The 16,291-nt window shown below is 31.2% G+C and overlaps 2 protein-coding genes across 4 annotated transcripts in view; one reads left to right on the top strand and one right to left on the bottom strand.

Moving 5' to 3' along the window:
- The window catches only part of LOC140443823 (epidermal retinol dehydrogenase 2-like), a 164,611-nt gene extending 163,736 nt beyond the window's left edge, over window positions 1-875 (top strand). For all 3 annotated transcript variants that reach the window (XM_072535292.1, XM_072535291.1, XM_072535290.1), the window contains exon 6: window positions 603-875. In XM_072535292.1, the coding sequence (XP_072391393.1) occupies window positions 603-798 (196 nt within the window). In that variant the 3' untranslated portion in view covers window positions 799-875. The remainder of the gene's footprint in view (window positions 1-602) is intronic.
- Window positions 876-4,234: 3,359 nt separating this feature from the next.
- On the bottom strand, window positions 4,235-16,107 carry eIF2D (eukaryotic translation initiation factor 2D). The gene is made up of 8 exons (XM_072535289.1): window positions 15,924-16,107; window positions 14,842-15,131; window positions 10,445-11,097; window positions 8,732-8,940; window positions 8,588-8,677; window positions 6,917-7,092; window positions 6,093-6,284; window positions 4,235-4,337 (listed from the first exon to the last, which is right to left on the bottom strand). Exons 1-8 carry the CDS (start codon window positions 15,977-15,979, stop codon window positions 4,273-4,275), a joined length of 1,731 nt encoding a protein of 576 aa, XP_072391390.1. The 5' UTR covers window positions 15,980-16,107; the 3' UTR covers window positions 4,235-4,272.
- Between the last annotated feature and the right edge of the window lie 184 nt (window positions 16,108-16,291).

The raw sequence follows: 16,291 nt of genomic DNA, 5'->3' as shown, positions 1-16,291 counted from the left end.
TCAAGAGCCTTGAACAGCGGCTCTCCAACCTTGTGAATATCGAGTCATCAAACTCCTAGACAACGCTAATCTGATCAGAAGACTTAAAAGAACGAAGCCGTTCGAGTTAGTGTGATAAGTAAACAGAACAAGGAGTGGCTAAAGCTTACATGTTAGTTAGTAGTGTTATTGTGTATTAGAGCCTAAGGATTATTGGTGAATATGACCTTAGATAAGTCTCCTGTGGTATTAAATAAGGATGAAACTAACCTGCTTATTGATTATAGTAATGATAAGAGCACTGGAGTTTTACTAATAAAAAAATCTTAAATTCAGGGATTCCTTCAACATACTTCCAAGAAAGACCTAATTGTATCTTATTTTCCAAATATGCAGGAGATGCAAGACTTTTGCCGATGAGTTTATTAAACATGTCAATATACCAAAGATACTTTCAGAATTTTATAATAAAAGTATTTGGAAAACCAGTCAGAGTAAATAATTTTTTATTCGATTATTTTTAGCCATATAATTCAAATTTTAATCAAAAAAACTGTCATAATTGAAACTATGTGTGCCTACATATATGTTTTTTATGTACCTAATACTTACTGTTTTTTCAGATGGATGCCTTGGTCAGTGTTGTCTTATTTTATAAGCTATATGTTACCTGATGCCGCACCGCAACACCAGCCTAATCCAATAGTACAAATTAAGGAATCTGAAGATTCCTTACCTCAGAAAATAACTAATAATAGTCTCAGTGCCTCTATATCACAAACCAATCCTAGTTTTGACACCAAGGGAAAGGACCTTTAAATTCTTACAATTAAATAATTATGTAAGGTTAACAAAAATACATTTTAAAAATGTTTAATAAAAATAGTTTTACTTAATTTACTCCTTCATTAATTATTCAATTAACCTATATCTATCTATATTTCGGTTTTTTGATAGTAGATCCATCATGAGACATGTGATAGAAAATAATAAAGAGAAAAATATTGAAACACGTATCCTTTATCGACCTGGAGAAAGAATATGATAGCGTGCCCAGGAAACAACTATGGAAAGAAATGCGAAACATTACTATGGGAAGCACGTTAGAGAGTCATAAAGCAAATTACTGAGAAATCACTAGAAAAGCATTTGACAGAGTAAGACTCAAAGATGAAATCCATCTTCCTTAAGTTCCGTAAATTGACAAAAGCCTATCTACCTGAAAGACCTTATTATTCAGTGGAAGAGTTTCTCAACGAATAATTAAGAAAGTACAATTCATTTGGGTACAAGTAACAAAGTATACGGAAATACGCTGAGAGATCGAAACAGAAGTCAAGACATTAGAAGAAAATGTAACGTACAGTGTATAAATAAATGGACACTAAATAGAAAAATGAATGGAATAACCACATAAGCAGAATGGGGGAGACCCGTGTCATCAAAATAGCAAGAGACAACCTTCCATAGAGGCATGAATCCGCCAATGAACAAGCAGAAGAGCTTTGAAGAGATGGTATAGAAAATACGGAACAATGGGCATAGCAGTACAAAGAATATATTACATTCACTAGTTTTCGCATATGACCAAGTCATTTTTGCACAAGACAGGAAGAATATGGAATATATGATAAGGAAATTAAAGAAGGAATATGAGCTATGGGGACTCAAGATAAATATGTGTAAGGCCAAATACTTATGTATTGAATCCGAGGTTGCAGATTTAAATTTAAGTTTAGAAGGAGAGACTATTAAGAGTTATAAAACTTTAGTATTTAGGGGAAAAAACGTGATGTGGCACTTCGAGAGTAACCGAGAAGCAGAAGCTATTCCAATCGAATTGATACCAATGATTCGTTTAGATTCAATTCGATTCGATTTGATTCCAATCGATTCAGTTCCATTTGATTCGATTTAATTTCAACTGTTTCGATTCCAATCGATTTGTTTCGATTAAATTCCAATCGAATCGATTTGATTAAATTTCAATCGATTCAATTCAATTCCATAGGATTCCAATCGGTTCGATTCGATTCTAATCTATTCCATTCGATTTCAATGACATTTATTTTATTAATAAATACGGGACAGCGTGTAACTCAGTAGTTTGTGCTTGCGCAATATTTCGTTACTGTCGCTATAGTCGTTAGATGTCGCTACACTCGGTTTTATTTTTTCATACCTTTGTGCGATCCACAACTCCATCTATAGTCCACGATAAGAAAGCTATGCTTCCAAAAAACAAGACAATACTATATGTATACCTTGAAAGTGTCGTAACAGAAAGCAAAGGCACGGAAGATCGTATTCGTATGAAAATACGAAAAGCTCAACAAGTATTCAGCATGCTCAGCTCCGTGTAGAAGTCTAGCCTTCTTCTTCTTCATGTACCACGTCCTTTTAGAGCGTTGGTTCCCATCACAGCATCTTAATTTTATTCACTGCCACCCTAAATAGCATGCTTCTATCAATACCATACCAATCTCGCAAGTTCTTCAACCATGAAGTCTTTTTTCGTCCTGAACTGCGTTTGCCTGCTATTTTCCCTTGCAAAATATTTTGCGGCAATCTATATTTGGGACCTCTTATTACATGTCCACTCCAGCTTTCTCTTTTTACTTTCTCGCAACAACGAATTCTGGAAATGGTTGGACTTTATTTTTTGTTATTGTTCCGATAATTGTTATAACAATTCTCTGGCCAAGTTAAGACTTATAAAAAGTTATCGCACATAATATTTCTGCCTCTGTTAACGATCACTATTACCAAAGTTTTAACAACACTTTCACTTCACGTAATTCATCAACCCCTTCGAGCTCTGTTTCCAAACCATCGAGCAAAAAGACAAAAGAGGGAATCTAATCGTTATGAAAAGGCGACCAAAAAAGTGGCCTCTGATGGCGGACATATCCGGAAATGCGAATGCGCCAAATTTAAATTTTCCGACACTTATTAACAGTAGCTATAAAACAGTTTTCAGAATGTGTCTTAGACGAGAATATTTTAATTAAATATTAACGATAACAGTCTAAAATGTGAAACAATTGTTAAAAAACTTCAATATAAATAAGATTTCATGTGACAGTTGGGACAAATAATAACATAACCCAACTAAATTTGATTTCTTAAACAAGGAAAGACTCTCTTTCCTTGTTTAATTTGGCCTCTCAAGATGGCACTTCCTGTCTAACAATATTTTTGCCCCCACTACCTTTACATTCCCTCTTTTGTCTTTTTGCTCGATGTTCCAAACATAAACTATAAGTGCGTTACATATTCCGAATTGTATCAGATACTTGCCACGTTTCTATAGAAAGTACTGTCGATACCTTAAAATATGTATTTGCAAAGAGCTTATATATTAAAGAAATGTCTCAAGGTACCTATAAAATGGATTTCTTCAGTAATTAAAAAAATTAAGCAACGAATTAAAACTCCGACCCGTCCGTCCGCAGAGCATAAAATATTTCTCTTCGTGTAATATAGGCGCTTACTGAAAATTTCAACTTTATTCTGTCCTCCCGTTATTGATTTCTAAATTTCTTCATATCAAACATTCGCATTAACATTAGTATCGAAATTATCCTGTGCATTATTTCTTCCAAGTTCTTGTAAAATTACTTTTGTATCTCTTTCTGACCAGATCAGTAGTTTTTTCTTATTTGAATCTTCCAGATTTTTCTGAGATTATAGTCTAAAATTTTCTGTTAATAATTTCTGTTAACTTTTTTAGTTCCCTAAAATATTCTTGCTTATTAGAAAACCTATACCAAATCTCCTGTTCTGGATATATTTCGCGACCTCCATAGCATTATTGCCTTCCAGGTATCGTCTTTTCTGTAGTTTGTTTGTAAGACCTTGTAATAAAACCAACCGCCTTAAAGTAAAAATTCTATTAGGATAGATTAGGTTCAATATCAGTGGTTCTATGAATGGCGAGATCTATTGTGGCTCCTCCCTAGGTTAGTTGTCCCTTCAACCCAGCCTTTTTAACAATGCTATTATGGCCTTAGGTAGCACTTCTACGAACTCTTAGAGCTCGAGCATTCTTCTTCCACGACTGCAGAATGACACATTATTAATCCAATGTCCCATAAAGGTAATAATTCAGTTATTTCAGGTATATTCAGGTATTTATTTATTAACATGTTTTCTTTTGAAAATAAACTTTACGTTTGTACAAAACCATTAATTTTAGTAGAAACGGTCAGTTTTAAATAAATGGAATAATAAAGGAAATATAAAAAAATAGAAATGATAATAAATATGATTTTATTACAACTGTATATAAGATTATTTCTTTTTCTTTGGAGCATTCTCCAATCCTTTGATGTACTTTTTTGGCACTTTGTACTTGTCTAAAAATAAATATAAACTATTAATAAAACAAGACTTAAAATCAATTAGCAGGTATTTTTTTCTGCTTTAGATATCAATATTAAAATGATCAATTAGGAGACATTCTATCAGAGCAGAGAGTAGCAATGGGAGGTGATTTTAATGCACTTCTCCTTTTTATTTAGACATTAGTCTGTTTTTCAATGTACCACCAGTAAGTTGTCGTTCCACCGTTTTCGTGGTCATCCTACTGATCGTCTTCTTATTGGGGAACTGTCTCTTCCGTCTTTACTACTCTATTTGTTGTCATTCGACTTATATAATTGTTCCATTCTACTCTTCTATTTTTTACCCAATTCTTGATGTTCTCCACCTTGCATTTACGTCGGCGTCGTATATGTGTACTTCTAACTCTATCCCATAGTGTCTTACCATCAATGTTTCTAAGTGTTTTCATCTCTATGCTGTTTCTAACATCATTTTTGTCCTCTCTGTGTCAGGTCGTGTTTCTGCGCGTATGTCATTATTGGTCTGATGACTGTTTTGTAAATTCTGCCTTTCGTTTCTTTCCCGATATTTTTATTTCTCCATATTGTTTCATTCAGGTAAGCTGCGGCTCTGTTTGCTCTATTCACTTGAGTTTTGAGCTTTCCGTAGCTAGATAATGTGATGTCTAGATATTTAAACTCCATCACTTGTTCTATTATCTGACCTTCCAGCTCCAATTTACATCTTAGTAAATTGGCTGTTATAACCATGCATTTTGTCTTTTTTGGAGAAATTAACATGTTAAATTTTCTGGCGGTTATATTAAATTGGTGCAGCATACGTTGTAAATCATCTTCACTTTGTGAGAGTAATATTGCATCGTCTACATAGCAGATTATTTTAAGAAGTTGTTTTTCTCCCATTTGGTATTCTTTTTTAGTTCTTACTTTTTATTATTTCATCCATAATCAGGTTGAACAATAGAGAACTCCGGGAATCTCCCTGTCTTATCCCATTACTAGCTTGAATAGGGTCGGTTAGTTCTTCTTTCACTTTTACTTTTATTGTGTTGTTTTGGTAGATATTTTCGATCGTTTTGATTATTCCTAGATGTATCTCTCTTGCGCAAAATAAGTGGATAACGTCCTTTAATTTAACCCAGTCAAATGCTTTCTTAAGGTCTTAAATATAGATAAGCCGGTTTGTTGTATTCTAATGATTTCTCTTGCACTTGCCTCATTATAAATATAGCGTCGGTGCATGATCTTCCCGACCTGAAACCTTGTTCTTCTGTTAGTGTTATAATTTCATTCAGTTTATTTGTTATCACTTTGGTTGTTAATTCCGATTTGTCTCCCTTTTTGAAGAGAAGTATTAGGATGCTTGATCTCCATTCTAGAGGAATTCTGTTTTGTTCTATTATTTTTTGGATTAGTTTTAATAGTTGTTTGGTCAGATCTGGTCCTTCGTACTTTAGAAGTTCGTTCGGTATTCTGTCCTCTCCTGGTGATTTTCTATTTTTTTTTTAGTTCCTTAATGCCAATATGGGCCCATCTTAATGCACATATGTATCAATCTAAGAGAGGATATCTAGAGGATTAGAAATGAAACTGGAGATGATAGAGTAAAATTAGCAATGGCACTAGATATGGTAATTGTTAATACATTTTTTCGAAAGAGAGAAAGTCAACTAATCACACAAAAATTGACAACATTTTTATCAAATGGGGTTATAAAAAATAAGTGTTTAAAAAATCTGTTAAAATAAGGTAAGCTTAACAATTTACCTGTTAATAAATTATAAACAAACAAAACTTGGTTCCCTTGAACCAAGAGTTGATCATATTTCTTTCCGGGCGGCCGACTAATACTCGTACTTGCTGCAACTCCGTGCTGGCATTCTTTTGCAAAATCATTAAGTCTGATGCCAAATAACTCCAAGTTATCTATTAGTGTTACTTTTTTATTGCCGGAGCGAACTATAACAATAAATATATGTGTATTAGTATGTATATAAGTATGAAAAATATGAAATAGTAGAAGTAATTAGGACATAATTGCTATTTTTATTACTGATTAGGTCAAAGTAAATCTGGTTCAATACAACATCTGTGCAGCTTTTCCGCGCTGCTGCAGATAAGATAAAGATGATGATCGCCAACATTCGTAACGGATAGGCACATCAAGAAGAAGAGAAATAATTCATATAAAATACTGTGAAAAATAAGATGGTGGTTAAAGATTTATATTGGACTTGAGGCGGTATGAGTTTTTACCTTCCTTGTATACCGTAGTCCAAGAAAGGTATATTAACGCGATTTCAACATAAGACATTACAGCTCTTAACTCAAACTCGGAGACTGTCATAGTGTGTGCCCCAATTTTCCCAACGTATTCTATTCTGATGGCTTTAAAGGAAAACAATTTATCAAGTATTGGAAAATAAATCTTCCAAAAAAGTTTTCTGTAGTTTAGATGAATCTAAATGATCTGATGCCACGGAAATACAACGCTTTAACAAGCTCAGTATTTGAAATATTTAAAACAAAAGAAAAATACATTAAACTAGTTATATTTTTGGGATGCCTTCTTTATAAATAAAATATCTAACCTGAAACAGAAAGTGTTATAGGAGATACTTTTCCTTTCCCCTGAATTTCTTCCACTCCAGATTTTACTTTATAGGTATTTTTCATTGCAGCGCATACTTTTTCAATTACTTCTTCCCATGCTACAGAGTGTTCGGTCTTGCATATACGTGCCAATGCTTCTTTAGGTTTTATTAGCCTAAAAATAAATTTTGGTGATGATACAAAAAATAAACTTGCAGAAAAATTAACAGAATATATTGTTGGTGTATAAACATATTATATTTAAAACAATTTTTTAAATTTAAGATAATTTTATTACAGATCAATAATGAGATGTCAAATGGTTAGGTTTAGGTCATATAGATAGTAAAGGTGCCGAGTGATGGTGAGTTTCCGCCTTAGCCATTCTTGTGCTATTTGTTCTGCACCTGTGTTAAGTATTACGTGTATACAGTATCTTATATACTAAAAGGCTAAGCCATTTTCTTGTGCGCAATACTCCTCCTAAACGGTGATAGATAGGAGAATATTTTTTTCGAATAATTAAACAGATTGTTGAGTAGATTCCCCCTAAGGTTTAAAATTTTTAAAATTCGAACCGGTTTAAAAATGGCGGCCATAAAATGAATTTTTCCTATAGTAAAGTATAGGAATTCAATATTATACACAATGCAACAACGCGTCAATTCTCGAATGCTGGAATGCACCAACAAGTGTTTCCACTTAAGGAATAACGATAATGACCACTCAAAATTCGGGATCCTCCTGTCTCCGATTTTAATTTATGGGGTCTGTTTTACACTATCTGATGAGTTGGTATTTTTTTATTTTTATGTTTACTTAGAAAGTATTCTGTTTCCAACAAGTGCAGCGTGTGTGAGGTGTTGTGATTGATATTTAGAGATTTAGACTACGTTTTGAGTTTAATACTTGAAGAATTAAATAATGAGGTAAGCATTACTTTGTTTTTAATTTATTAGTTAGAAATATATTATTAGTTTTTTTGGGAATAAGCCACAATTTTACTTTAAATTAGGTTTATTTTAAATAAATAAATAAAAAATAAACTTATTATAAAGTAAAATTGTGGCGTATTCTCAAAAAAGTGGAACAGTAGGCGGTAGTGTAGACTAGCGCGGAGCATCATACTGTTTTCTGTATTTTTTAAATTTAAATAATATTTAAATATAAATTTAGTTAGTTAGTTAGTTAGAGTTCTCAAACCGACTTCTTTTTCTTAAACGTGGCATTTTACAATCTAAAATATGCAAAAAAAAGTTACTTCCGTTTTTTATTTAAGAGGGCGGAGTCTAACAATCATATTGTTTCCGTTTCCTAATGTAAATCTTCCTGAAAATCCTAAAAAACTACTGTATCGATTTTCAATTTAAAAAAATTGGCGTCGATACAGTTTATTTTTAGGATTTTTGGAACATTTACACCAGGCGACGGAAACGATGGATCGTTAGACTCCGCCCCTCTTAAATATCAGAAAAACTTACATCAAAACTCGATGTCGAGTTGGACCGCTAGTATTGTAGTAAAGGTCGAAACATATTTTTTTTAATTTTTCTTAAAAAAATACTTTATAAAAGGTATATTTTATTAAAAGAACTATTTACTTAATAAACTTATTAACTTAATTTAAAATAAACTGTTAAGTAAATATATTATTATTCATACTTACTTACTTTTCATTTTCCACATCTTGTAAATTGTTCTCTTTGACATATTTTGAAATATACTTTCTTACATCTATGAGTTGTACAGTATCTCCTTTTCTAAAAACAGATTAACATTAGTATTTGACACACTGTTCTAGACGTAAATATTACCTGTGACCATCAAATATAGGTACAACAGAATCAGTGATAACAAAGGATTCGATAACATTGGTCGAAGGCACATTTTCAGTCTCATTTGTGTCCTTTTTGGGTCTTTCTTCGGGTGTCAAATAAAATGCTTGATACTTCGGATGATCTTTATTTATGGCAGTGATGGTTTCGACACCAGTTTTTACTTCTTTTATAGTAACCAGACCTTCCTAAAAGATCGGTAAATCAAATAAACATAAATTAGCGCTTTGGTGGAATATTAAAACATAAATGAATCAGTTTATTAATTTCACAATATAAAAGTTTAATTCAAATACACATTAATAAACCAAAAACCGTGTTGGTTTTATGACTAAAGTAAAAGCCATTAAGAAGACCGGTTAGTAATAAGACGATGATCAGTGGGCATCAAACAATTTGTAAAATTTAATTTCAATCACTTGAAAAATAAATTATATATTTTATGTTTAGTAAGATTTTGTTCTGTTAAAAGCAAATGAAATGAATATAATATTTACTCCATCAAGTTTTCTATTATTATCCATTATAAGGTGGTCTGCCCAGTGCAATCTTTGTATTTCTACATAATTTGCTATAATGGATTCTTTGTAATATTGATGTGCCTCGTGATTGAACCTTATTCTTCACATATCATTGTTGTAGATGGGCCTAAATATTCTTCTCAATAACTTTCTTTCAAAAATGTTAATACGGTTTATTGTTTTTTTTTATCATGATCCATGTTTCTGTGCCATATGTTGCTATTGGTCGTATGATGGTTTTATATATTTTGAACTTGACTTTCGTATGGATGTCTTTGGCATTTTCTTTAAGCTCTACTTTTTTAAGGGCAATTTTTCGATTCTCCGTCGGTCCTGGCCCTATCTTCCACTGGGGTTGGGTACCCAATCCTTACCCATTGTAAATTCCCATACCCATCTTAGTAAATTTGCTGTTATAACCATACATTTTGTCTTATTTCGCTTGCACTTGCCTCATTATAAATATAGCTTCAGTGCATGATCCTCCTGACCTAAAACCTTGTTGCTCTATTGCTAGTGTTACAATTGCATTCAATTGATTTGTTATTACTTTAGTTGTTAATTTCAGTGTTGTGTTTAATAAATTAATTCCTCCGTAATTTTCTGGGTCCGATTTGTCTCCCTATTTGAAGAGAGGTATTAGGATGCTTGATCTCTATTCTTGAGAAATTCTGTTTTGTTCTATTATTTTTTGGATTAGTTTTAATAGTTGTTTGAGCAAATCTGGTCCTCCATACTTGCTGAATCAATGTTCAGCCACTACAATTAAATCTGGCAAATCAACTTAATTACCAATCCTTTCAGGTCTGGAATTTTATTCTTTATTGATTGAACATTTAAGTAAATGTAAAGTAAAGTAAATATTTATTAAACTATCCACGAAAAATTGAAAAAATCCTAAAATTATTTGCCAATATTCTTAGTTGACTGCAGATTATATTTTACATAATAAGCAACACCCAAGGGATAAAAGTTTAGTGACAACTTCTCCACTTGATAGAAAAGATGGAAATGAAAATTCAACTCAACTCACTTCAGCATTTGTTTACAACTAAGTTAGTCGTTAATTCAATTGAGTTTAGTAGAATTCCTAAGTTAAAAACATGATCTGAAAGTAAAATTAAATTAGGAAGAAAATATTTCCTGTTATTTACTACATAAAAAGTATTACCTCAGACATTTTCTTTAGAAACGGTTTTAACTTCTTAAAAGAAGTCTTTTTAATATCCAAATTTTTAGTAGGAGGACAAATTGGAAGCATGTCTAATTTAAAAAAGTTTGAAGTCAGTACAGGCAATTGCAGTGTCTTTGAATATTTGATAGCACCTAAAAAGCAGAAAATTAAAAGATCATCCATATTTTCCGAACTATCTTGGGTTGATCCTGTTTCTAAATCATTAACTTCATTATCACCATCACTTCCTTCAATTATTTGCTCAGAAACTGTTTCTGTTTCTTGTGTGTCTTGAATGTCTCCATTTTCACATTTATTTATATCTAAAATATCAGGTTGTGTTTTTTTTTGGCCACCAAGAGCTGGAAAATCATTATCATAACTAGCCAACCGAAGCCATTCTGGAGAACCAAGTGTAGCTAATGGTAAATTAGGCAAACCTTCAAGAGTACAAAGATGGTCTCCATAAAAATGATATATATTTACACATTTTCCTCTACAATTTGCTAAATTCATGGCTCCAGAACTTTGACTTGCCACACCAACTGCTACAGCTGCCCGATTGTTAGATAAATTTACATAAACTACTTCATTCTCAACAACATTTCCATATTTCGGCAAATTAGTGCAGGCTTGCGGGGTTACAACACCTGAAAACAAATTATTATTTTTATCTTTTCAATTTAAGAAAAAAGAATTAATTGCTATTGATTAAGTATACTTCAAGACATTTTTATTTATATCATGGGAAGGAAGAAGCGTTATGATTTTAGTAAGTCATGTTTGCTACAAAAATATATCAAAACTGTATATAACTATGTATCAAATCATCAATATAAAATTTTTACAACTAAAAAAATTTTATGTTAGAAAATTGCCCTCGCGATACTCTGCAAATAGTTTCTTACTAAATAACGATTAAGAGAAATATTATCTCAGACCATCAGAATAAAAGTGTTTACATATTTATACACTTTTCACAGAATGCATTAAACAAAATCTTGTTAGGTTTTTTTTAGATATTATTAAAATTTAAAATCTGTTACTTTATTAGAATACTAATAATATGAGCGAGCAGATTTATTGGCAAAACAAGAATCAAGAGAAACCTTTGTAGGGCCAGAACCATTTTGTGGCATCGCCAAAGATGCTGCAAGATGGTCTCCAAAATAGTAACTGCACATTGTCATTTAAGAAAACACCTATACAAAATAGGTAAGGTAGATGAACCATGGTACACAAAATGTGAAATGGGAGAAGAAACTGCCATACACATCCATACCATTGCAATGTGTTCAATAATATAAGGAAGGAATTCACTGGTTAACTGGGGATTGAACCAGAAGAGATTCTAAAACTACCAATGAGCAAACTGACTGCCTTTGTTGAGGTCACAGTACTTATTAGAGTTTAATGAAAAAAACAGGGTATTGTACAAAGGTCTCATGACCAAATGCCAAAGATAAATGTGTCTTGCTTGCAAAACTTATTAAAGTTGTTAGATGCAGAAGAAGATTGACAAGATATTCCAACAAAATGGGCCTTAAAATTAAAATAAATGGAAGACAAATAGAGGAAGTAGATAATTTTACATATCTGGGATCAATGGCAAAAGCACAACATGTATATAACTCCTTAAGGTACTAGTACAGATTAGAAGGATAAAATTTTCAAAAAAATATTTATCAACTCCTTTATTAGATATGAAAATGAAATACTGGAATTGAACATAATTTTTAAATATTATTTTATCTTTGAATTAAACAAAAAAATTTGTTTAGTTCTTATGAACTCTCTTTAGTTCATAAAAATCTGAAACAAAAAATCTCAATGGGATTTCTTAAAGGAAGCACTCTTATAAGACAATTAACCACTTTTTAGAAAAAAAAAATAGAAAAATTAATTTTGACACGCAAAAAATTTCTAAAAAATATCTATTTTTTTCAATTTTTTCTTAATATGTCCGCCATTTTGTTATTTGATTTTAATTTTGAAATAAAAGTGGTTGATTGTGTTGCAAAGGCCCTTTCTTTAAGTAATCCCGTTGGAATTTTTGTTTAATATGTAACAATCCAAAAAAATCATATTCTTATGTAATAAAGGATCTGAGAAATTTTTTTTTTGAAAATATGCATTTTTTAGCTTTCTAATCTGTACTACTACCTTAAAAGAAAATTTTAAACACACACAATATATCAGAATTAACCAAAATAAAAATATTTAATAGCTGTATTAAGAGTATATCTGTATGGCGCAGAATCTTAGACAGGAAGACACAACTACCTACTAAAAAATTACAAAACTTTATAAATAAATTGTTGAAAAAAATCCTAAAAATACACTGGCCTGATAAAATAACAAACTCAGAACTATGGAGAAGAACAAAACAAGAGAAAATAACAGTTACAATTAAACGAAGGAAATGGATTGAACATGCACTAAGGAAAGATCAAAATAATATAATCAGAGAGTACTTGAATACCAACCAGACAGAAGAAGAAAAGGAAGACTGGATAATAGCTGGAGAAGAACTGTAACAAGTGATCATGAACAAAATTGGCTTGAGATAGAGAGATATCAAACAGAAAGCTTAGAAATGGAGAGGAATGGAAAATACTTGTAGATGAAATTTCAAAGGAATAAAACAGAAGAAGATGTGTTGATCCAGCCAATCAGTAATCATTCACTTTTAGATACAAAACGTTCAAGCATGCAATACTCCATAAGGAGAAAAGGCAGTAGAGAGATATAATACATATTTAAGTATATTTAATCATATTAAAAGTATAAATTTTATACAACTATTTATTAAGTAAGGATTCACAATTAAAATGAAGGGATTACTTTTAAAAAAACCAACATTAAGTATTCGTGGATAATGAAGAACGCCAAATGACTTTCTTCTTCAAAAAATCAAGCCAAAATATTTGTTATAAATCAACAACGTATTCGGAAGAACATAATAAATAGAGTTTTTATAGAAATACAGAGTTTAAATAGTCTAAATCCATCTAAGATGCCATTACATTACCTCCAACTCAAGATTCAAGCAACTATTATGCTACTGAGAAACTTAAAAACATGAGAAAAGGACTGTGTAACAGGATGCAATTAATTGTTAGGGTTTTGGGTTATGTGATCCCAGCCATGGTTTTGACTGGAAATGCATTTGGAAAGTCATGTTGTGTCTATCATAAATGGAGCTACAATTCAAGCTTTGTTGTTATCAGTTTCCTGTTAAGGCTACTTTCACTGTTATTTTTTGTGTGGAGCATCTCTTCCTTGTACTTGTATAAAAAATGTACTTGTACATGGAGAATTACAACTTTATAAATTCAAGTAACTTATTGTCAAGTAACTGCTTTTTGTTGTGTTTTATATATTTGTTTTTTATAATACTTAATTTCACTGATTCTTTGTGCACTGAAAAAATTCTAGACTAGTATTTAATAAATGGCAGTGGCACAAAAGAGAGTTGGTCCAGGAATTCATTCTTTACATGTAATATTTTATCTTTCCCTGGAAAGTTTCTACATCTAAATAGTACTTAAATCTTGAAATGTCCCTCTTTTTCATATTTGGATGCAAAATTTTTGGAAAGTACAAACTGAGTTATTTGGTCACTTCAGTGATAGGCGTCACATCAGAATAGTGTTTACATTTTTCCTTTTTAATTAAGCAGGTTTCTTTTTTCCAGATTACTTGAATGTTCAAATATATACCTAGATAGTTAAGTTTTCTGTTATTGATATGTGTTTGTTATTCAGTGTGACACTCTGCTGTGATAGTGTTAATATTATCCATTATGATAACTGTATTATCTGTAAAAAAGGAGTAACTGCATTATTATCATCATTAAGTAGTACATCAATACTGAAGATATGTTCTTCATACTACATCTCATAAAATGGTTTGCTGACATCCAAGACCCTTACTTGTGATAGTTTTTATCTTTAAATAATTTGATAATTATTATAGAATCAAATAAAAGTATAGAATCTTTTGCAAAACCCACATTGATAGTCAAGCACTCAGTTTTTTGCTGTGACAGAGGTCAGTTATCTCTTGGCCAGCAAGATTTAAAATATAGATAGAAGCAGGCTCACAAATGAGTGATCCTTATAAAGATAAAAACAATTGACTCTTCTGAGCTTATAAAAATAAAAACTACAGAAATGATTAGAGTTGCAACTTAACTCCGTCTCAGCCCCAAATATTGAGCCAGGAGGAATTCAGGAAGGAACAGACTCTGCACCAACTATCAAAAAACACCTCTCTGGAGGAGAAAACAAAAAATAAGAAGAGAGGCAAACATGCACAAAAGTATTCAGGATGGTGGTATAACATAAAACAGCTGAAGAATCTATATAAACATAACTAAAAATGTAACTAACCTGCTAACATAAGATCAGCACCAGATGTAATGAAGCTCATGACTTGTTGGTGTGTTGTAAAAGCATATATTATATTAGGAAATTTCCATAACATAAATATTGTGGGAAAGAGTTTGTCTTCATATTCAAATACTATTGGCCGTTTTTGAATTGTATACACATTCAATATTGTTTGGTTATGTGTAACTACTTTTAAAATGTTTAAAGGTTCCTTTTTTGGTAGTAATTCATTAATATCATTTTCTGTTAAGTTAGGAAACGCTTTTAGTATTGAATCTCTAAAGTTGTTCCTAAAATATATGATTTATTAATATAATGATATAAAATAAATTTGACCAGAGAGTATGTATGAAAAGGCAAACACAGGTTTAAGAAATATGAAGAAAATAAAAAACAAAACTAGGTATTCTATACTAAAGCAAGTAAGTATTTTGAAAAGGTGACACCTAAACATTAGAAAGTCTTATGAAGAGAAATGGAGAGTTAGATCGGTGAAAGTGAACATAGCCATTTTCAACATAATGGAAGCAAAGAGTATATTCATTAAAATGGTTCTATTATTCTATTTTTCAAAAATATACTGTACTAAACATTAAAATTTTAGATATTCTTTATTTTTCGGAGCAGTTCACAAAAAATTAGTCATTTTTGAGGTGAACCCCCTTAATAAATAATTACCAAATATTCAATCCCTATACTCCTTTTATACATTGCCCAAAATTGCATAATACCCAAAAACAAAAGCCCACTGTGCTCTCAATAACATTTAAAAAATAAAAATGGGGAGAAATGTAAGGACGTTCTTTTAGAATCATGAGAGGAGAAAACAAAGGGGGTAGAAAAAAAACCAAAAAATATTAACAACACAGTAACAAATAAAATTTAAGAAAAACAACTACAGCAATATCCCTAGCTACAATAATACTATTCTGTTCTGAAGCTATTTTCTTGAGGTAATTTAATTTAATAATTTATTATTACATACTAAAATACATATTATTATTATTTACCATCTTTAATGGATTAAAGATAGTTACATTAATACTAATGACACAATATAAGCAAAAAACAAATGAAATTACCTTTCAGATCGTTTTGTTTGTGTATTGCTTTTAATTTTAATGGGCTTTTTAAACATTGTGACTAAATTTTAGCTATTTTAGTTTCTCTAACTTTGATCATCCAACAATTTAAACTTGTGTCACCAACAGCACAGCACAAGTGGTCTAACCTAACCTCAAATCACTGGATCTGACATTTGCCGATTTGCCACTGTCATTAAAATGATTACCTTCTTCTTTCTTTTTTTTACCTTCTGCTTCTGAAACTGTAAGTAGAGCATAAAATTCTGTGGCATAAATCAGAGATTTCAAGAGAGGGGATATAACACAAACGATATTTCTGTATTTACTAAAGTCTGTATTCACGTAGTTGCGTATTTACTCTGTAT

The sequence above is a fragment of the Diabrotica undecimpunctata genome, chromosome 6, assembly GCF_040954645.1.
Source record: "Diabrotica undecimpunctata isolate CICGRU chromosome 6, icDiaUnde3, whole genome shotgun sequence".
Lineage (NCBI taxonomy): Eukaryota > Metazoa > Arthropoda > Insecta > Coleoptera > Chrysomelidae > Diabrotica > Diabrotica undecimpunctata.
This window is presented reverse-complemented; position numbering and strand designations above follow the sequence as displayed.